This window comes from Acinonyx jubatus, chromosome C2 (assembly GCF_027475565.1).
Source record: "Acinonyx jubatus isolate Ajub_Pintada_27869175 chromosome C2, VMU_Ajub_asm_v1.0, whole genome shotgun sequence".
NCBI classification, from domain to species: domain Eukaryota; kingdom Metazoa; phylum Chordata; class Mammalia; order Carnivora; family Felidae; genus Acinonyx; species Acinonyx jubatus.
In genome coordinates, this window is record NC_069384.1 from 68636374 (window position 1) to 68659011 (window position 22638).

General features: G+C 44.9%; 1 protein-coding gene across 22 annotated transcripts in view; it reads left to right on the forward strand.

Annotated features, from left to right (window-relative positions):
- The window catches only part of KALRN (kalirin RhoGEF kinase), a 661810-nt gene that overhangs the window by 209162 nt on the left and 430010 nt on the right, over window positions 1-22638 (forward strand). For all 22 annotated transcript variants that reach the window (XM_027061042.2, XM_027061044.2, XM_027061047.2 and 19 more), the window contains exons 4-5: window positions 18015-18207; window positions 18626-19138. In XM_027061042.2, coding sequence (XP_026916843.1) covers window positions 18015-18207; window positions 18626-19138 — 706 coding nt within the window. The remainder of the gene's footprint in view (window positions 1-18014; window positions 18208-18625; window positions 19139-22638) is intronic.

Consider the following 22638-nt stretch of genomic DNA (forward strand, 5'->3'; position numbering starts at 1 on the left):
GCGTCCGACTTCAGCCAGGTCACGATCTCGCGGTCCGGGAGTTCGAGCCCCGCGTCAGGCTCTGGGCTGATGGCTCAGAGCCTGGAGCCTGTTTCCGATTCTGTGTCTCCTTCTCTCTCTGCTCCTCCCCCATTCATGCTCTGTCTCTCTCTGTCCCAAAAATAAATAAACGTTGAAAAAAAAATTAAAAAAAAAAGAAAACCATTTCTTTATTATAGAAAATAAGTGCAGAAAAATATAAAGAATTAAAGAAAATACTTTAATCATGTACTGTATCATATAGAGATAAGGACAGTTAATATATTGAAATATTTCCTTCCTGTCTTTTTTTATTTAGAGCTTTTAAAAAAACAGAATTGAATTATTGCTTATTTAATTTCCTTCTTGTTTTATTCCACTCGACATTATACCAGAAGAATATTTTCTTAACATTCAAGACTTTTTATGCATAGTAGTGTGTATTGAAATGTACCATATTTTAATTGACCCTATCATTAGGCATCTAAGTTATTTTCAAAATTTCATTGCTATATAAACTCCCAGTAAACACCTTTGTGTGTAAACTGTTGTCTACTTTTTAGATAGTTTCTTTGGGATAGATTTATGGCAATCAGACATTTTTTAAAGGCCAGTGATTCACATTGCCACATTGCTTTCCAAATTTCCCCATTTATATATCCAGTATGCCTTGCCTTAGACTTCCAAGTCTTGACATTTCTCCAGATTTGTTTATTTGCTCATCAATAACCAGGCCCCACTGTGCAAACATTGTTATCACTATCATCAGGAAACCCTAATGTAGTTCCATGTGTTACAGACTTAAGTCTGATCCTGGATTTGAAAAGACTAAAGGAGTCGGTCACAGGGCCTGCCCTTTGGGGGTCTGTCAGGTCTTTTTATTTTCCTGAACTAATAGGCCTCTTAATGGGGACCATACATTAAAGTTTGGATCTGATATGAAATCTAGAAGGACTTAATTGCTTTTTGCCCACGGTGAGTTTTTAGTTTTGCCTTTGGATGTGTTTCAGCTCCTTGGCTGGTTGTACAGTCAGTTCTTGGCTTGGCCTAAAGTGGTTGTTAACCTCCTCTGTGCTCATCTGAACTGAGGTCCTTATCTGCCTTCTAAGTTAGGTCTCCTGGGAGTTTTTCTCTGGGCAGCAATGGTGAATGAGCCTCTAAAACTCAGGTGTAGCCCTACATTTTCTGCTTTAGGCTGCTGAAGGTTATGGCTCACCAACAGCAGGCTGATTGGGAAGCTGACATTTCTGGTGCTTCCTTGATTAGGTACATTTTAACATGTCAGGTGAAATAAGTCCCACTACATTCAGGTTTTTCTGGAATTCATGCTAGGGAATCAGGATGATTTAAATTTAGTTCTGATTTATTTGTCAATGCTGGAAATAATATAGACCTGAATATAGATGGACCTGAATATAGATGCTGGAGAGACAGCCTAGCGCTGGGGAAGAAGGATGTATTTTTCACTTAGCGGATTCTAGACTTGAGGCTGTTTTTCCCTTCTCTACCATATGATTATTTTTTTTACATGTTTTGTATTTCTTGCTTTACCTATCATTGGTTAGGTATTATCATGTGCCCTTTACTGGTGTTTGGGGTTGTGTACATTTTTAGGTATATATGACATTTTATGTTATAAAACTAATTTTGTAGAGAGATTGTCCTTATTATATACAAGCTACCAAGTTAGGCATGCTGCCACCAAGTGGTGGAGTACCTCTGCTCAGCTACCCAAGGACACAGATTGGTTTTATCAGAGGCTCTAAATGATAGTGTTCTGCTTGGGTTTTCAAGGCTTTACATTTTATTAAAACACTGAAAATTAAGTAAGCACTAAGTAATAATTTTTTTTCCAACTACAAAATGGGTTTAATATAATCTTTCTGATAATGTTAGTGCATGTTCAATAAAGTTATGTTTGTGGAAATATTTAACTTGGGTATATACTAATTGCCATTTGAAACTGGGAATTTTATAGTGGTATTTTTTAGGGAAAATGCATAAATAATGTGATATATCTATAGCAATTCTTAACTTTCTTTTAAAAAGTTTCCTTTTTATAATTTTTTCAAATTAAAAAAAAATCCTTCCCATTGGTTTGTCTTCAGTCTAAGGTAGATTGAAGTGACAGTGCCCCAGGCATAGAAGTACTTGGAACTTCTACTATCTCCCTTGCTATTTTCATCAGCCACAAACATTGAAGATAAAAGTCTTCATTTGTCTTTTCAAGCCTTTGCCTTTTAGACACTGTTTTCTTTCTCTGAACACAAAAGACGAGAATAAGAAAAACGCCACAACCTAGGGCTTTTTGTTGCTGAAAGTATAACCCTGGTGAATATACTCACTAGTTGCAAAAAATTTCTGTACCAGTTTGCCACTGTAGCTTTTACTAAAAGAAGAATGTCTCCCCTTTGCCTGTTCCACTCCATCTCTTCTCGGATTGCTTTAAATAAAAACACTTAAGAAATTCTTAAAAGTTCAGCATCAATAACTTAAACAGAACAAATAATTTGAACAAAATTTGAAAAAGACTTTTGAATCTAGAGAACTCACCATAAAGCTGTGATGGTCCCTGTCTCTTCTATAAGTTCTGACTGTCCACAAACCTTTCTCCTTGATGAATAGTGAGCTTCTTGAGGGCAGAAATGGTGAGTCTTGTTTAGTGAGTTTGTAGAGCAGTACCTAGCAAGTTGACAGAGTTCCATTAGACTGGGAGCTCCCCCAGGGGAAAGGGCAGTGTCTTGTGCCTGGAACCCTTGGGGCCCTTGCCAGCTTCTGTCTTCCAGACATGGAGTCAGTGAGGCCAGACCCAGGTTTCCTTTGGGATGTCGTCTTTCCTGTGTAACGGACTGTACCCACAGGGCGTGGGTAGACTGGCTCTATGGCAGAAAGAAGGCAGGGCCCTTTGCCAGAGGATGAAGCATGGGGGAGCATGTGAGGGACCTGGGAGTGGACTCTGTCTCACCAAGGAGGAGTATTCCTGTTTCTAAGTTGAGCAAGTGTAACAGCCAGCCCCACTTGTCCCAAAACCCAGATAGGAGCACTTTGTCAGAGCTGTGGTGACTCAGCTAGGACAAATGCTTTTCTGGAGAATTTACTGACATATCCACGTGTGTGTTCTGATGGCCCTGCTTTGTCTTTTCTTTTGTCTCAGAGCCTCCCCTCTCCCTACCCCATCTGATTCTAGGTCAGACGAAGACCAGACTTCATTCTGAGAGCTACTCAAAACCCCCCAAACCAATGTTTTTCTCCCTCTCATCTCCTAGACTCTTCTGTGCCGTCTTGAGCTGGAAGTTCATCTGTTGTCATCCCTAGTAATTCATGGGCCAGGTCTTGCACAGAAACTCCTCTTGGCCTGGTACTTGAGGCCAGGTCTCAACCTAGTGCTGTGACTTGCCCCTCTCCCATGATTCTCTGCCCAGGAAGGTAATGTGCACTTATCTCCCAACAATAAGCTGTTTTCCTCTGCAAGAAACTCGGGCCTTGAACCCATTTCCTGAAAGAAAACTCCCTGTTTTGGACTTGGAGGAAGGCAAGAATCACTCCTGTCCTTTACCAGCCTTGACCATGGTGGGGTGTTCTACTAGGACACCTGCCAATTGGTCGAGATTTCATTCTGTGCATACACAGGATGATTGTTTAGTTCTTATATATGTACCAACTCAGAGAGAATGGTCCAATAATCCTCTGGCTTTTTCAGGTTGCCCCTGAACTTATGGGCTAATGAGGGGACACCCAGTTCTTGCCCTTGGGACAACTCACAGTGTTTGAGGTTCTAAGGTCCACTGGAGAAGACAAAATTAACCATTTCAAGGCAATGGTTAAACAGGCATACCAGTTAAATGGACTTAACCAGAGAAGATTTATTGGACATGAAATTTGACCTAGATTTTTAAAAGAAGTAGGTGGATTCAAATCTTAGAGCTTGAGGCAGGAGGGGCTATAGAGGTCAGCCAGGCCAATTTCTTCACTTTAAAAGGGTAAAGTGCTGTCCAGAGAGTGCTCTGACATGCCCAGGGCTTCCCAGTTGGCCAGTGGTGTTGCTGGGACCAGTTGCTGCAACCTTACACTGCCCCCTGACATGGGCAGAACCTGTGGGACAGCAGGTGACCCCCAGAGTGGCATGCACTGGAGGTCAGGACCTCCCCTGTGTCATAAGCAGAGGATTTTCCACTCACAGGTGAGCTTTCTAAGGCTCTGAGCTAGCTGCAGGTGGGAACAAAGACCTGTTGGAGCCCTGCCTATTTAGTGTCGAATTCCAAACATGTCCCCCTCCCTCAGGTTTCCTCTGTCTGGCTCTCTGACCTCCCTTGCTGCTGCCAGGCTCCCCCTTGTGCCTAAGCCATTATAGGGTTTTTCTTCCATATACATCACAGGGATCTCATCAGTGCCCTTGGCCAGGGCACCTCCGTCTGGGTGTCTGAGGGAAGGAAGGCTGGCTGCAGCACAAGGGCTTCCCGCCCCATGGGAAGGAGGTCTCCTGTGTTGGTAGAACGTGGTGGGCATGCAGGAATAGCTGTGTGAGGGGTAGCCGAGGGTGTCTGTGTTGGTAGGTTTGTTTGGGCATGTGTCTGCATGTGCTGTAGGCAAATAGCACCGGGCTTTCAAGAAAGTACCATTACTTGAGAAGGAGGAGGGGAAGGAGTGGAGGTGTCCACAGGCACGATTTGACCAAAGACGGTTTCCCAGAGGAAACGTGTGGTTTATTAATGAGGATTCTACCTGCCCTGCCAGGAAACCAGAGCCCAGCTGGAGAGTGGAGGGTCCCTTGCGAGGGTGGGGAAAGGTGACGGTGCAGCAGGCGGAGGAGAAGGAGTGGTGAGGCAACAGGGATTGGGGTGAGCAAGGAAGGCTGGCAGCACTGGCCCCACCTTTGCAGCCTCTCTTGGGCCCCCTCTCTTCTCTCTTTTCTTTCTCCCTGTTTTGGAAGAGTTTCCTGCATCTTTGTTGGGGTGACTGAGGTCACTGTGGTTAGACAGGAACGGAGCTCCATCTTTGGTTTACTACCCACAGATTTTTGATCAGTGATTATAATGACATTTTTTAACATTAAAAGATACTGTTGTTCACCCGGCCTGACTATGGGAGAAAGATGGGGCAGTGGAAAAGGCCCGGGGAGCTTGGCCCTGGAGTCTGTCTGGAGAGGACAGGGAAAGGGGAGGGCTGTGTGGAGAGGTTGTGGTTTCCGTTTCCAGTCCGCTATTTCTTTTCCTCTGCTTGCTTTGGTTTCTGTTTTGTTTCTGCCTCATGTTCTGAATGCCCCAGAAGGAAAGGATGAACATCTCTGTGGGCACCGTGGGAAATGGGACAGGAGGCTGCTGTCGGGAAATAGTCACATCAGTTTCTATCCCAGCCTCCCTGAATGTGCCCCTCTGCCACTGTCCCTCTCTGCCAGCCAGCCCCAGATTTCTACAAGCAACAGTTCTGGTCCTTCTCTAAGACCTTCTAAGCTCTTTTTCCCCCTTCCAAGTGTCCTGCCCACAGGCCAGTCAGATTTAGAAAGCAAGGCCTCTTCCTTTGGTGAATGGAATGTGTGTTTGAGACTGTCAGGTGACCTGGCTGGTTAGTCAGGACACCAGGGTTTGTGCAGCTAACCCGGGCTGGCCCCTCTGAGGTAGCCATGCTTTGGAAGGCTGGGTACTTTCACCTTGGTACTGCTGTCCCCATGCCATTTCCAGAACTCTCTTTGGAAGCTCCCTTCAGCCTGTGTCATTCTCTTTTGACTCTAAGCAGATTTGACTTTTTAGAAAGTGTTTTGTTTAAAGGCAGCATCTAGGACAAGTCAATAATGCAGATGTGAGGTCCTGCTGTGTTTTTTAGGCCACTAGACGTCTCATTGTATGGCCACATCTGGGGATACTTTTTTTTTTTTTAATTTTTTTTTTTTAACGTTTATTTATTTTTGAGACAGAGACAGAGCATGAACGGGGGAGGGTCAGAGAGAGGGAGACACAGAATCTGACATAGGCTCCAGGCTCTGAGCTGTCAGCACAGAGCCTGACATGGGGCTCGAACTCACAGACCGTGAGATCATGACCCGAGCCGAAGTCGGCCGCTCAACCGACTGAGCCACCCAGGCGCCCTGTGGGGATACTTGGAGTAAGTAATCTTGGAAGCTGAGTCTGTACTATTTAATATTTTACTACACCCTGGGTGGGGGTGGGGGAGGGGTGGCAGGTGGGAGAGGGGAAGAAAGACAATCAGCCTTGCTTTGGGCACATTTGCAGTCAGCATTGTTTGTTTGTTTGTTTGTTTAAACAGCTTCATTTGAGTGGAATTAGGGAATAGACTTTAAAGACTTGGAAAATGTTGGCCTCTTCTTTTGTTCTCCAGTGTAAGGCTTCTCTGGGACTCTGACTTGGGCAGGAGTTGGGTTTGTTTTTGGGAAAGTTGGGCCCAGGGAACTGACAAAGAGGGAGCTCCTAGACCTGGAAATGGGCAAGGAAATCTGCAGAATCTTTACCGTAGTAGTGACTTAACTATGGATGTACCTTTGAATTACCAGGGAACTTTTAAACACCACTAAGTCCAATCTCTGACCAATTAGTCAGAGTCTCCTCACTTTACAGAGGAGGAATTGAGGCTTTGGTTTAGAACAAAGCATTATTTTGACCTTTGTCCCCCAGCCCTGGCATCACAGGTCAGAGGCCCAGAGGCAAAAAATGTCTTGTTCAATGGGTAGAAAAGACACAAATTCTGTGGAATAATCATGACCTGGGAAAGTAGACAGTGTCTTCCAATAAAACAAACCAAAAACAAGAAACAAAGAAAAAAACCTCTGGATGGATTGACATGGATTCTGAGGAGACCTTGATGGTAGATGAACCTCCCATTGTGACAGAAAGCCACCTGATGGTGGACCATCACCTGTGAGCCAGGCAAGAGAGGTCCACAACAGGCCAGGGAGTCCTGCCACCTCTCAGAGCTCCTCTCTCCCACCTATCAGCCACCCAGCCATCCAAGAGCCCTCCACGTTTTGAAGGGTGAGTTTGAGAACTATCTGTGCCAGCAAATGCTCATTCACCACACAATGTTCCCTGGAGAGTGGCTCTTTTCTCAGTAAGGCACTGTCTCCTCCATGTGTTCTTTTTACTGCTTCTGATTATACCAATTAGAAAGCTTAACGCAGGTGCTAATGTGTCTTTAACACTTTTCTTTAACACCTGCTGATTTCTGGTTGTTTAAGAAAATGGGTGTGGTGTGGTTTGGGGCAATCTGCAGAGGGCTGCTGTGAGAATAGCAATAAGGAGTAGAAAAGGGTTAACCCAGATCAGAGGGATGGATGAAAAACTGAAAGGAAATCTAGATCCTACAGCCAGAGACTCTCCAAGACCTGAGAATGGCATGTGAACTCCAACACATGGGTCAGGGGGATCTTTTCCTTCTCAAAGCTCCAGAGACCTTTCTTTTGCTTGAATTCTGAATGGAGAAGTCAGCTCATGAAATGATTTCAGGGAGACAGTGGTACAGCACAGTTCTAGGGAAAAGGACACAGCAGGTGACTCATTGGGGCTCCTCTCCCTTCTTCCCTTTGCTGGTTTCTGTCTGCTCACGGAGAACTGTCTCCAGGTATTAAAGGCTGTCATGCAGGATGGGTAAGACTTCTTCAGTCATCCTTCCAAATCATCCTTCATTGCTGATTGGCTTGCACCTGCAGGGCCAGAGTTGTGTTGGCAGGGCCAGTATTGCCCTCATTAAACAGGGAGTCCGTCACTTACCTTGTCCTTCCTCTTCATCATCCACTGCTCAGTGACCAGTCTAGCTCTCTACCACAGTGTTTAATTTCTTACTTTCCCTAGACAACTTGGTGAGTAGGTCTGATTTGAAAATTATTTCATCACAGCCCAAGCACTGGGCCTTCCTGGGCGCCAGCACTAGGATTCTGATACCCTATACTGCTGATACCCTGTACCCCACAGTTTGCACCAACTGAACAGCCCGCAGCAGAACACACAAAGCAGAAACACTTGTTGCCCCCTTGCCTGGTCTGCTGGGGCATTTTCATTGTGGATCTCTGCTCTTACACCTGCCATCAAGATGGTTCGATGTTGTATTTTTTCCAGGAGCTGTTTCAAGTGAGAAACTGCTGGACATTCATAGACGTGGGATAAATCTCAGGTGGCACCACAAAAGCTAGGGCAAACAAGGTCAGGCCATCCCTCTGCTGCCAGAGCACCGTGGAAACCATCAGCCGGATGGCCCTCATTCCTGGGGAAGGGGCATTAGTACTCAACAGAGGTTACCCTGAACCTCCAAACCAGATTATCTGAGGTTGGGGAGAATTTCCCTTCTCATTTCCAGAGTTCTCATGGCTTAATAGAAGACCTGAAGCAGGGAGATTGACAGCTGGAGGTCTGGCCCACATGGCCAAAATGTCCACCCACCTGTGTGACCCTGAGCAAATCACTTTCTTGTTCAGGAACTTGCTGCCCTCAACTCTAAAATGAAGGATTAGCAGGAGTAAGCATTAAAGTTGCTTCAAGCTTAAGCTGTCTTTGTCTCTCAGACAAGGTAGCATGACAGATACTGGAATTGAACAGACCAGATTCAAATACTGATTTTGACTCTTCCTGGTGACTTTAAGCAAGTTACTCAACCTCTTTGAGTCTCAGTTTCCTTAGCTATGGAGTGGGATAATAATAGCAGCTACTTGTAAGTCTTATGTGAGGAATAAAATGCTTAGCATACATTGGATTCTCATATGCTCAATAGAATCAGCTTTTATCATTAATATGTGTATGTCCCATTTTTATCAAAGGCAACTGCTCCATTTCATTAGTTGTACTCTCATTTTATATCTCTCCCCAGCTTGATTTTTGAGCTCCTCAAGATTTAGAGCTCCAGCCTAGGTCTCGCTGCTGGCCCCCTGCTTGCTTACTGAACTTTGCTATCCCTGATTCCTCCTTGTAATGGAGGAGCAGCCAGCAACACAGGCTCTTTTCTACCTTAGGGCCTTTGCACAGGCCGTTGCTGCTCCCTGCATTATTCTTTCTACAGTATTTCCTTAAGTAGCTTCTTCTTGGAATTTTGTTCTCTGCTTAAACTTCAGCTCTTCATAGTGGCCTGTCCTGACCACCTGATAAGTTCTTAAGACATATCACAATTTGCATTTATTCTGTTTATCTATCTACTCTCTTGTGTCCCTCTCTTTCCATAGAATGTAACCTTCATGTTTCTGTCTTGTTCACATTTATATTGCTAGTGTCTAGCACTAGGCCAGCCACAAAGTAAGGGCTCAGTATATATTTGTTGGATGAATAAGTTAATGAATAATATGACATATTTACATGACACCATATTATTTATGAAACACCTTCATAACTAGGCTCTCATTGTGAAGCCATATAAATCTCTGTGAGGGATAAAGAAATTGATTAGCCAGAGCCTGGCGGTAGTTACCCCACATATGACAGCTGCCATGCAGCGTAAGGACAAGGTTATGGCAATGTGTGGGAAGAACCTTCATCCCAGTGGGATGGGAGGAAATGTATCAATATGGGAAGACTTCTTGGAGGAGGAAGCATGTGAGTTGAGCTTTGAAATGGGAGTAGGAGTTATCTAGGCAAAGATGGGGTTAGTATGGGCAAGCACAAAAGCATAGAGGTAGGAGAGGCCAAAGTCTAATATAAGATTGAAACTAATAAGTCAGTTTAGAGAGACACGGATAACATGTCCATTTTAACAAGGGGGAGATCCCTCTGACAAGGAAGTCAGGGGAAAGCCCAAGGGAGAAGGTGGCATTTAAATCTGACCCCTTAGCCAGATGACCAGGGATGATATCCAGGGTGGTTCACTGATGTAGCCCAAATGGAATCCAGAGGGATGGTCTGGGCTTCCCTTGGCCAGGGACCTAGGGAGGAGTTGAGGGAGCAGTGATTGGGAAAAAGTGGCATCTGGCTTCCTGAAGCCAAACCTGTAACCCAGGGTGAAGACCTGGCCTGACAGGCATTTTGCCCTGCTCTTCAGGTCCCAGAGCAACCCTTCGCTTGAGGCGCTGGTATCTCAATCCCTGCCCCCTCCCTCCAGGCTAAAGGCATTGAGTCTTCAGATCTATGAAACAGGGTTGGGATGATAATAGCAGCTAAAATAGAGGAGGCAAATCCAAAGGCCAACAAGCAGACAGATCAAGTGAGTGTGTGAATGAGCTGGAAGTGGTTTAAAGAATGGAGAGTTTAAGCCTCCTCCAAAGACACTTGAATGCATTATAAGCAATAGTAATAGCCTTGCCTAATAAAACCATTTTGGAGGACTGGGTTCAATAGTGTGCTGCTAAATTGTGATTTCTGTTTGGTGTTGGGGGCCACCAGGAGTAAAAAAAGGGTCAGTGGTAACAGGCTTATTCATTGGTTCTTCACTGCCCACCACTGAGACCCTCCATACCTGTACCAGTCAAACCTGGGAAAGCCCTTACACCATTCACAGTCTAATGGGTCAAGAGACAACTCTGGGGCATCAGATGTGTGCAGGGCCTGGAGGACCCAGAGATAACCCAGGACTTGCCCAGATATTTTAGATAAGCCTGCCAGGTCAGGTGCATGATAAGAAGCTTCATAATGATTTAATGGCAATTTAGAAGTTCCTTTAGAGAGGAAGCCTGGGAAGGCAGGTCTCCAGCAGGCATCTGGTTTGAACACAGAATTGCTGTGTTGGGGAAGGCAGCCACCAGGCCTTTCAGGGAAAGCCTCTCCAGGCCAAGAGAGGAGGAGCTCGGTTTTGCAAAAAGAAGGCAGAGAAGTGAGCACAGAAATCCTCCCATGACTGTGCTTCCAATAAATGATTCCATTTGAGAGAACATGAGGATAGAGAGAGAAACATGCTAGCATTTTTGGCAGGCTCCTATAGAGCATAGCTGCTGGTTGACCTTGCAAACATTGCCCTGATGGTATAGCTGTGTGCTACCTGTTTATGACAGCATATCCTAGTCTGATTTAGACAATGTGAGTATCACTAAAGCCACACCTAAAAGAGTCTAGGTATTGTCCTTGGATCACCTGGAGAGACTCCTGGGTCTCATCCCAGACTGATTTTCATCATAATATCTGAAAGGTTTCCCCAAATCAGCATTTTTAAACAAGTGTCCTAGGTGATAATGAAAGTGACTAAAGTTTGAGAAGCATTGGCATAAAGCAGCACAAATGCTTTTTTGAGATGGTACAAACTCTCACGAGTGAAAACAGCTCCAGTAACGTGTAATGAACAAAAGACTAAATGGTCTAGAACTGAGTACAAGAAATATCCAATCAATCATAAAGTATACATTTATGTCCTGGGCCTGAGGGCTCCAAGAGTCCATGAAACAGTTTACCACACAGTTTACCACGCAGTTTACCATGCACAAAGGGCAAGAAGCTGGCCCAGGGGTTCCAGGTCTCAAGCCCCAGATGGGAAACAAATGGGGCAGAGGGGTAGTGAGCAGTGGCTGTGTTCTCTGTCTAAAGGAAGGGGTGTGGCGGATGGGCAGGGTCACTCACTCTCCTTTCCTCTCTTTAGTGGATTTAAAGGCCTATTTCTCCAAGCTTCACCTTTCTACACTCCCTCCTCCCCATATACAACGTGGCCATATGTGCTGCTGATCATTTAACTTGGGCTAATAAATATTATTTAAAAGGTAAATAACCTAAAGGGAAAAGGAAGGCTACCTGTTTTATTCCACAGTAAATTGGTTTACTCAAATTGCTCTCCATCGAGCATGCTGAGAGTAAAAGAGGTCTGGGGGCATGTAGGCTTGGGGCAGAGGCAGGCTGGGGAACCACCTGGGGCTTGGGCAGCCAAAGAGCAGTGTGCAGACCCTGGCTGTTTCCAGAGTTGGGAAGACAGGGCCAGGGATGGGAGTGCGCCAAAAGCAACCTAAGATGACTTTGACATTTCCTATAATCATCTCAGAGATCAAATAGGAAGACTGCTTCCCTGCTCCACCCAATCTCCGTGCTAACACCCCACTGAAATTGCCCTGACCGATGGGACCGATGCCTCTTAGTTGCTAAATGGAAAAGTTCTGACCTCAGTTAATGACTTACCTCTTTGCAGCATTTGACACTGCAGTTCCTCCTTGAAATCCTCCCTTCCCTGATTTCTTCCCCTCTTGTTTTTCTCTAACCTCTCTGCATTTTTCCTCAGGCTCATCTACTTTCTTCTCCCATCTCTGAAACACTGATATTCCCATAAATTCTATCTTTGACTCAGGAAGTTTCTCTTCGTCTTACTCATTTTCACTGGGTGCTTACTCACTTCTGTGCATATCTACTACCATAGTTCATGAATGTATTCATTCAGCAAATATTATTGAATGCCTACTCTGTGACAGTCACTGTACAATCCCCGAGTCAAAATTTGCAACCTGGATTTCTTTTAATTTCCAGGCCATATATCAAATTGCCTTCAGAATTTCATGTATGTAGGAAATTGGTGGATGTATGTTTTAGGCTATGTTTCTTCAGATGAGGATTCAGGTATAAATTATTCATTAAGGGCATTCTCTTCAAGAAAACCTTTAAGGGAGTTGGAGAAGCAGAGTAGGGAAGAGGAAGGGCTAAGCAAGGATGTGGTCTCAGATAAAGTCTAGCCGGAGACCGACTTGGAGAATGAGAAGGCTCTGCAACGTAAGTCACACTTCAGAGCTACTCCACCTTGTGGTAGAGGGTCTGAGCTTTGGCACCTTTGTAATAGAAAGGCACCCCCCACACACCCACCTGGTGTGAGGTTGTCACTGCTCATGTTTCTCTTGGAGAAGTGTCATCTATCAGCAGCAGGGAAGTCTCCAGAGATGGTCTCAAGTGTAAGCTGATAGCTACAGCACTTTTAGAGCTGGAGGCTGGGCACAGTGGTCAATAAAGTGTCCCTGGTGGGATACTCATCGCATCTCTTATAGCAGCTAAGACTTACGTAGTACAGATTATGTGTCTAGCACCATGGTAAGCACTTTATGGGCATTAACAAACTTAACCTTTAAGTAGCCCTGTAGTATAGGCTGTTAGTATTCCTGTTCATACATGTTTTTCAGTAAAAGGGCTAAGGCATAGAGGTTAAAAGTAACTTGCCTAAAGTGCCTCAATAAGTGAATGATGGAGCCAGGATTCAGACCAAAGAAGGCTGGTTCTAGATTCCATTGCCTTAAGTGCCACCTCAGTGTATTGAGTCTTAACAAGCACCAGGCACTGTATTAGGCATTGGGGATCCAGCAGTGGAATCAATACAAAACTCCCTGCCCTCACTGAGGTTACTTTCCAGTGAAGGAAGTGGGACAATAAGTAAATAAATAACACATATGATCCAGATGGTAGTAAGTGCTAAGGAGAAAAATAAGGGCAGGGAAGTAGGCAGTGCCAGGCGAGAGCCATAGCCTTGAATAGGGTGGCCCAAGGGAGACTTCATTTAGGAGGCATTTTAGCAAAGATCCAAAGGAAGAGGGTTCTCTGCTTCCCCTTCTGCCACTGCCTCTGGCTGACCCTGATTTACTCTCCCTCTGCACAGCTTCAGGGCAAGCCTTCCGAATCACCTGATCATGTTCCTTCCCTAAATGACACCCTTCAGTGGTTCTTCATTGCCCCTAGGATAAATCCAGCGCTCCTGCCATGGTATGAGATGCATCCTGATTTGAGGTCTGCTTCCACTCCTGTCTCTTCTAAGAAGGGCTGCTTCTAACTGTGATGCCCAGGGCAAGAGTACAAATAGAAACCCACATACCCTATGTGTAAATATTGAAAATTAATATAGCAAGCTAACGAAATGTTAAAGAGTCTACCCTCTACTTTGACAAATGCATTTTCATAGCAACTTAGGAGGCCAACTTAACTTTTATATTTGTTGGACTGCTCTGAGTTCCATGCTAGAACTTGACAGTCCAGGGAGACTGACCCCCAGCCCATGGTCTGCCTCCCTTCTCTGCCCACTGCCCAGCTCTGTCTTTCTGCATGCGCGTGGACACCTCAGCTCACATATCCATGTTCTAGCCACATTCTTGTGTTTATACTGCTGGTATTTCTTGTCCTTGGGGGAACTGAACCTAGGAAAGAAGTACACGTGGGCCCAGGGAGTAGGCTGAGGGCCCTTTGGGCAGAGAATTTTAGGGTTTTAGGTGGTAGGAGCTTAGTCTAGAAGGTGGGTGAGGGCAACACGGACTCTATGGGGCAAGTTGCCTTGTTCCCTGGGGGAGAAAATGTGCAAGAGGAGGGTCAGAGCACAGAACAGGGCTCTCTAAAGCACTCAGAGCAGCACCCCCTCATAGCTCTCTGACTCTTACTCATGTGCCAAAACCAAAGTGAATTGCTGGAACTTTTCAATACGCATGCTCTCTTGTTTCTGTGATTTTGTGATTTTGCACAGACTACAGAATGGAAGGGCATACACTTAGAGTCCTTGTGCTAATTGCCCTCATCTCCAGTGAGCATCCTAATCCAATCCCCCATCACGAACTCTTAACCCCCACCCCCGATCACAGGAACACCACATGTAGCAGCAATACGGTAGGGTGTAGTATGATATAGTGACCTGAGCGTGAGCTTTAAAGTCCTGGTTTTGACCCTCTGTTTAGCCTCTTAGTGGTCATGTGACCTTAGGCAAATTCCATGCCTCTGTTTCATTATTCCTTACATGGAGATAACCATACCAAGTTTATAAGTTATTGTGAGGATAAAATGAAATAATGGGTATCAAGTGCCTAAGCGTAGGCTCTGGCATAGAATAAGCATTGGTAAAAAGTTCTTTGCCCTCCCCCAACTACGCTTCTTACTTGAAACGAAACATACAGAGCACTTTAGGAGATAAGACTATTTTCATAGAAAGATGCCAATTAGATTAGCTCTCAGCACTCAGCCCCTGGGCATCTATCCCCATCTCCTGAGCTAGGGAGAATTTCCTAGAGAATATTAGTGCCTGATTTCCACTTTTAGTTGTCAGGGATTATTAGTTCATAGTGTATAGGCTGCTGCTGCTCACCATATTTACATACTGGGATAGTCACTATTTGTTGTTAGGGATGTGAGCAAAAGGACAGTTACAGCAGTGGAACCTGAGGGGCAGGGAAACAAGGAAGCTGGGCATCTCGAAGGAAAGGCAGGACCCACGGTCAGCTCGCAGTGCCTGACATAGTGGGCATGTAACAAGTGGAAGTCAAGCCAAATGAAGCTAAGAACAGTGAGAGAAGCCAGTAAACTCTAATACAAAAATAGATAAGAGAACTCTTCAGGTAATCACAGGGAAATACTTATGGAACAATAAGCTATACCTGGTAATCAAAGAAATGTGTATTTAAATGTAACGCAGTATTTTTCCTAGAAGATGGGCAAAGATGTAAAAAGTTCAATGGCCAGGAGCACTTGGGTGGCTCAGTTGGTTAAGTGTCTGACTCTTGATTTTGGCTCAGGTCATGATCTCACAGGTTTGTGAGTTTGTGCCCCACAAACTCTAACAGTAGATGCTGTGCACTGACAGTACAGAGCCTGCTCGGGATTTTCTGTCTCTTTCTCTCTCACTCTGCCCCTCCTTCATTGCGTGTGCATGCGCGCGTGCGCACACTCTCAAAATAAATAAACTTTAAAAAATTAAAGAAATAAAAAAAAAATCAGTGGCCAGTGCTAATGAGACAGTAGTGGGAGGGGGGGCTACTCTCATGCACTGCTAGTGTGCACGGCAAAGTTGATTTGCCTTTCTGTAAAGAAATAATGAGAATGATTAAATAAGTTAGGATATAGGTATAAGATGGCCCATGTGTCATTAAATGTAATAGTTTTAAGACATTTTAGATATGAGGAAAAAACCTGTTGCAGTGAAAAATAGAACACTATATAGTGTGAAAACCTCATGCACAAAAAAGACTAGAAGGAAATAGACCAGAGTATTGTAACTTCTTATCGTGAGCTTCTCTTGTATAGGTCTTTGACTATTTTAACTTTTCTATAAATTAACAGGTGTTTCTCTTTTAATGGGAAAGAAATCCCATACATTAAGAAAAGTCACATTGCTTTCAGACAATAGGGCAGAGAGAATGTTTTATGGACGGCTCTGGCGACTTGTCGACTCAGTACGTGTCAAAGAAGAGGCAACTCCTTTCCTTTGGGATACACGCTTTGGGGAGAAATAAAAGACTCAGGCTTCCTCTCTTGTTGAGTCTAGTCATTTGTAGCAACAACTTGCCTGGGGAGTTTCCTGTCAAACTGGGAAGCCTAAGTGAGCTGCCTTATGCTTGAGACAGACACAAGGTCACAGGAGCTGTGGTCTCTTCACTAGTCTGTGACATTCTCAACGCTGGTTGAGATTTAAGAGGGGGCTTTGATTCCTTTTGTGGCCTAAATCCTCCAATTGTGGCCTTACCTCCAGTAGCTGTAAGTGATTAATAGGCGGTGTTACTACTCTGTGGGTCACACAATAGGCACAGTGGTTTAAGCAAGTGCTATCTGGGTAGTAGGAAATTAAGCAAAACACCCTAAAGCAATGCTACATCAGTATGTATATAAAAATGTGAATTGGGGCACCAGGGTGGCTCAGTTGGTTAAGTGTCCAACTTCACCTTAGGTCATGATGTCATGGTTTGTGAGTTCGAGCCCTACATCGGGCTCTGTACTGACAGCTCAGAGCCTGGAGCCTGCTTTGGATTCTGCATCTCCCTCTCTCTCTGCCCCTCCCCTGCTTGCACTCTGTCTCTCTCTCTCTCAAAAATAAATAAACATTAAAAAATTTTTTTAATGTGAACTAACCAAAATCTATTTTGAGTTATAAAATAGATACATACGTTAAGCAAACCAAGACGGATGGAAGGAAAGACCCCTAACTACCAAAACATAGAATTGCTTCCAAACTGACATGTTATAACTATTTTTGCTTTCATTTTTTTCTTTGATTTCTTAGAAGTTATACTTAAAGTCCAAGTGCTTAAATAAATTTTGCTACTTAATAAGTTATATAGCAACATCTTGATTCACTTAGCCTAATTACTTTTTGGTGTTCAAGATGGTCACTGTCACTTCATCTGGCCTTGATTTCAAGAGTAGTTTCCCCTCTTTTAACTTCCTGAAACATGTCTTTTTACATCCTGACTGGTGTAATGGAAGGACGTGAGACAACTGGACCACATCCCAACCAGCCCCACCCTTGGCCATCTAAGAGTAATCCGCATGACTCAGCAACATGATTTTTTAGAAGCCAATACACATTTTAAACTACAAGTAATACATTTTTTTAAATGTTTATTTTATTTATTTATTTTGAGAGAGAGAGAGAGACAGACAGACAGAAAGGCATAGAGAGAGGGAGAGAGAGAATCCCAAGCAGGCTCCACACTGTCAGCGCAGAGCTCTATGCAGGGCTCAATCTCACAATTGTGTGATCGTGACCTGAGCTGAAATCAAGAGTTGGACACTCAGCCAACTGAGTCACCCAGGTGCCTTTACAAGTAATACATTTTAAATACAGTGGTGGCAAATATATGTTATCAATGCTCTGTGTACCATTGCTAATCCACTGGTCAAATCAGCCTAGAGCCCACTGAGGAAAAAGATGTTTTGGCCCACTTTGAGTTCAGTGGTAAAGCATACCAGTGTCTGTATTGAGGTAGGCACAGGGAAGGTCAGAACTCATACCAAAAGCTTTTCATGTCATGTTTAAGGGCAGTAGGGTCCTTGTCTTTGAAGAGCTTGTATTCAAATGGGGAAATCATGGTTCATGCCAGGAGCAAGAAAAGGAGACAAAAATTAAAAGAAAATCAAATACAACTCTGAACGCTTGCACATAAACATCCCAACAAGTCCGACTGACTGTAGGAAGGGCTGAGTTACGTGCTAAGTGCTGGAAGAAGCCAGAATGCCCTAGGTCAGATGGGGTTAATCTAAAGGTTTTCTGAGGCAGTGCATTTTGAGTTGGGTTAGAAGGCAGCCAGGAAACATGGTGTGAAGCTGGAGGGGTCCAGGTGAAAAGGAAAGCAGCTTTCTGGATGCTTTCTGACTGCGTTCCCCAAAGTCTTAGCCACCCAGAGTGACCATGCCTGACCTCTGACCTCCCCACAGTGAGGACGTGTGCAAACGTGGCTTCACCGTCATCATCGACATGCGGGGCTCCAAGTGGGACCTCATCAAGCCCCTCCTCAAGACGCTACAGGAAGCCTTTCCAGCTGAGATCCATGTGGCCCTCATCATCAAACCCGACAACTTCTGGCAGAAACAGAAGACCAACTTTGGCAGCTCCAAATTCATCTTTGAGGTGAGCCAGACCTCTCTCTTAGCACCCCCTTTCCCTTCTCTTCTGCTACCCACACGTTTCTCACTTCTACTTCTCCACTTATCCTACGATATGCAGGATGGCAGGGGCTGATATTTCAGGATTCGTTGGCTACTGTGGCCTTACCACTAAGTCTTGGAAGGAATAAAAGCCCAAGAGATTGTCCCAGGCTGTCAGCCAGTCTGTTGAAACTGCTGACCCCGGCTGATTTGTGGCTCCTGACCCATGGGCTGCATGCTCTCCCACTCGCCCTTTCTGAGGCAGGCTGTGGTCATTAACGTGCGGATTTATGTCAAGCCTTTCCCCTTGACTTTCTGTCTTCTGCCTGAGGCTGCCCTGGGGTCTTCTCCCTGCGCACTCCACATCACTGAGTCCCCCTCTCTGTGTCTGCCCCTCTCAGACAAGCATGGTGTCCGTGGAGGGCCTCACGAAGCTGGTGGACCCCTCCCAGCTGACCGAGGAGTTTGATGGCTCCCTGGACTACAACCACGAAGAGTGGATCGAGCTGCGGCTCTCCCTGGAGGAGTTCTTCAACAGTGCTGTGCACCTGCTGTCACGCCTCGAGGACCTACAGGAGATGCTGGCCCGGAAGGAGTTCCCCGTGGACGTGGAAGGCTCACGGCGGCTCATCGACGAGCACACGCAGCTCAAGAAGAAGGTGCTGAAGGCCCCTGTGGAGGAGCTGGACCGGGAGGGGCAGCGGCTGCTGCAGTGTATCCGCTGCAGTGACGGCTTCTCAGGGCGCAACTGCATCCCGGGCAGCGCCGACTTCCAGAGCCTGGTGCCCAAGATCACCAGCCTCCTGGACAAGCTGCACTCCACCCGGCAGCACCTGCACCAGATGTGGCATGTGCGCAAGCTCAAGTTGGACCAGTGCTTCCAGCTACGGCTTTTTGAGCAGGATGCCGAGAAGGTAGGAGGGGAGCCGGCCAGACTGAAGTGGGGCTTGTGTGTGTTGGGAGTTGCTGCTTAGCTTTTTAGGGGAACTTACAGAGGCTGCTGGTCCAACTTCCTGATTAATAATACTTTTGTGGAAAGCTTTAAAAATGTGCCTACTGGTTTGGGATGATTTATTTGGTCATTGATCACTGACTTTTTAAAAAAAGTGTTTATTTATTTATTTTTGACAGAGAGAGAGCGAGCGCACGAGTGGGGGGGGGGGGCGCAGAGAGAGAGGGAGAGAGAGAATCCCAAGCAGCCTCCACACTGTCAGCACAGAGTCCGATGCAGGGCTCGAAGTCACAAATCATGAGATCATGACCTGAGCAGAAACCAAGAGTCAGACACTTAACTGACTGAGCCACCCAGGCCCTGATTGTTGACTCTTTAAATCTCCCTTTATGTAGTGTTCATTATGTGCCAGATACTGTTGTAAGCACCATGTGTAAATTAACTTATTTTAATCATCTCAAGAGTTGTAAGGGGTAGGTATATGACGGTTATCCCATTTTATAGATGAAGAAACTGGGAAGGCAAATAACTTGGCCAGACTGAGAAGTGTGATGTGATTGTGAAGTCCACACTTTTGCACTGTTGGATGCTGCCCCTCTCAGGACATGCAGTGAGTGGTTCAAGCCAGCTAAGCCACAAGAATAGCAATACTGTTACCAGTCACAGTAACACGACTTAGTGATTATTGTCCTGCAGTGTCCTTTACCGTTGACAAAGCACTTTCACATACAGAGTCTTATTTAATCTGTGCAGCCCTTTGATCCTTTGAGGTGGGTGGTGGTGTTTCTGCTGATATACGGGAAACGGGTGCTCTTTGATCCTGGGGCTGTAATGGCAGACTTGACGTATGAATCCAGCTTTCTTCCGTTTGAAGTACAAGGTTCTTCCTTCCATACCACTGCTTTCTGGAGGATTTTCCTCAGCTGCTGTGTACTTTCTCAAGCAAGACCCCACTTTTCCAGCAGTGAATTTTCAAAGCTTTCCCCTTATCAGGGGACATGTGAGAAAGTGAAAAAGAAAAATATCATATAGTGCTTCTTTGCCAGGGATACAGAAGTATCTTCTCTAGATTCTCTCCAAGCTAAAGAAGAGAGTTTACTATTATATGCACTTTAAGAAGAGTGAAATAGGTTTTCCTCCTATCAGTGTTCTGGGGATAACTTCTATTCAAATGCATAATACCACTCTTAGGCATACCGTGACGTTGTGGTAACCTGTGAGTTTTATAGACAGCATCTGATGCAATGGTTTTGTGTCTTTTAAGATCCTATATTGAAAATGTCCTTATGTGTTTGTAAGTAATGAAATCGGGATATAAAACTATATATAATTATCCCAATTTATGTGAGAGTGCCAACATAGGTATAAATGGACAAAATTCATCACAGTGCTGATAGTTTTGATTTCAAGGGTTTATGGTTATGGTTGATTTAATTTCTGTATAAATATTCTTTTTTATATAATTTTTTTCATTTTTATTTATTTTGGATAGAGAGAGAGGGAGAGAGACACAGAGTGTGAGCAGGGGAGGGGCAGAGAGAGAAGGAGACACAGAACCTGAAGCAGGCTCCAAGCTCTGGCCTGTCAGCACAGAGCCCGACGCAGGGCTTGAACCCATGAACTGTGAGATCATGACCTAAGCCAAAGTCAGATGCTCAGCTGGCTGAGCCACCCAGGAGCCCCTCTCTGTATAATTATTCTGTGCTTTCTAGTCTTTCATAGTTCATAATCAGATGAAAACCAATATGTGTAATTTTTAAAGATTGCACAGCCCCTTTCTACAAAAGGAATTTTGAATCTCATTTAAGCCAGTTTTGGGAAGAGATATGTAGGAGAGTTTCTTGCACAACCTTAGGAGCTGTGAGGTCTCCCTAGCCTTCCTGAGGGCTCCTTGCCCAGTGGCCCAGTGCCTGGTTCCAGCCCTGGCCTACTCCCCTCTAGGAAGGGCCCCTTGGACTACAGAGTCACTGTCACCACTCACCAAATGACGAGAGACACCAGGTCAGAAGCCAGATGCTCTGTGAAGCCAGAGGCAGGTACTTTGGCTCTTGTAACCAATAGTGGAAAGATCTGGACATCTACTTTTTACTTGCAGTCTCTTCTGCTCTGGGGCAAGGAATCTGCTTTACAGCCTGGCCTGGGTGCCTGTTTCAGTGAGCCAGGGTCATAAGGGGAGACGGAGGACTCAGGTCTGCCGAGAAGTGTTTTGTTTTAGGCACTTCCCTGCACCCGTGAAGCTCAAGGATATGGGAAGCCTGCATAGGGCACAGATAGCGCCTGTCTCACAAACAAAACACACAAAACAAAATACCTTAACCTCAGAAGTCCCCAGGTAGGGAAGGCTGACCTTCTAGAGTCAGCCAAGCACCAGTCAGCCAGGCAGTAATTTCGGCCACACATGTATCTTCTCAATTCATGCTTGATTCTTTCTCTAACCCAGAGTGTGATTTTCTCAAGATCACACTCTTGGTTAGACAGAGCTAGTATTTGGTCTGTCTCCAAAGCCCAACCTAACTTTTAACCCAATAGCCCTGCTATCTCTCACTCCCAGGACCTGCCTCTTGCTACCACTGAACACTGCCTGTTAGCCCCTTAGCCATCTGGCCCATGCCCTGATGATTCTGGGGACGACCTCAAATCCCACCTTCAAAGGCACACTCAACAGCAGGTGCTTTTAACCTTTCTGTGCTATGGACCTCTTTGTTCTGGGGAAGCCTGTGGACCCTTCTCAGAGTAACATTTGTAAATGTACAAAATAATATATATGTACATGTACACACACACATATGTGTATATACACACACATATATACATACATATCATACATATATATAATATATGTATATGTATGTATTACACACACACACACACATATGGCCTTGAAAAATAATTATTGAAGTACAGTTATTACATTTTTTTTTAAATAGCCATAACTTGAATACTTCTTTAGGAACATTGTTAAATAACAAATTCTATTTGAAGTCTTCTACCTACCATAATTTTGAAGTAGTGATGAGCATAAGTGACATTTCAGGGCAAAACCTGATGTGATCTGAGTGTGTGTTTCTGTTGATGTCAGAGGCACAAGTATTGCTAACCTTAATGTAGTTTGCTGCCTACATTCATAACGGAAAGGAATGCTATATTTCAGTTACATGTTAGTGACAATAAAGGCATATTTTTTTCCTGTCCAAGTACACAAGCCCTGAGTTCTCTGCAGAGACTCTAAGTTTAGGATCCATGTTCTGTGGTGTATTCATACCATAGAAAGAAGTATGTGTGTGTGGCATGTGTGTGGTGTGCTTGGTGTGTGTAGAGGGGGAGGGGAGACAATATAAAAAATGAAACATGGAGTGAAAGGAATGATGGGAAGAGGGAAGCTCAGGAATATTTTGATATTGAGTCAGTGGTGAAAATGTTGCTCAGGCTTGACCCAGCTGCCACAGAAAATGTGCTCAGTGT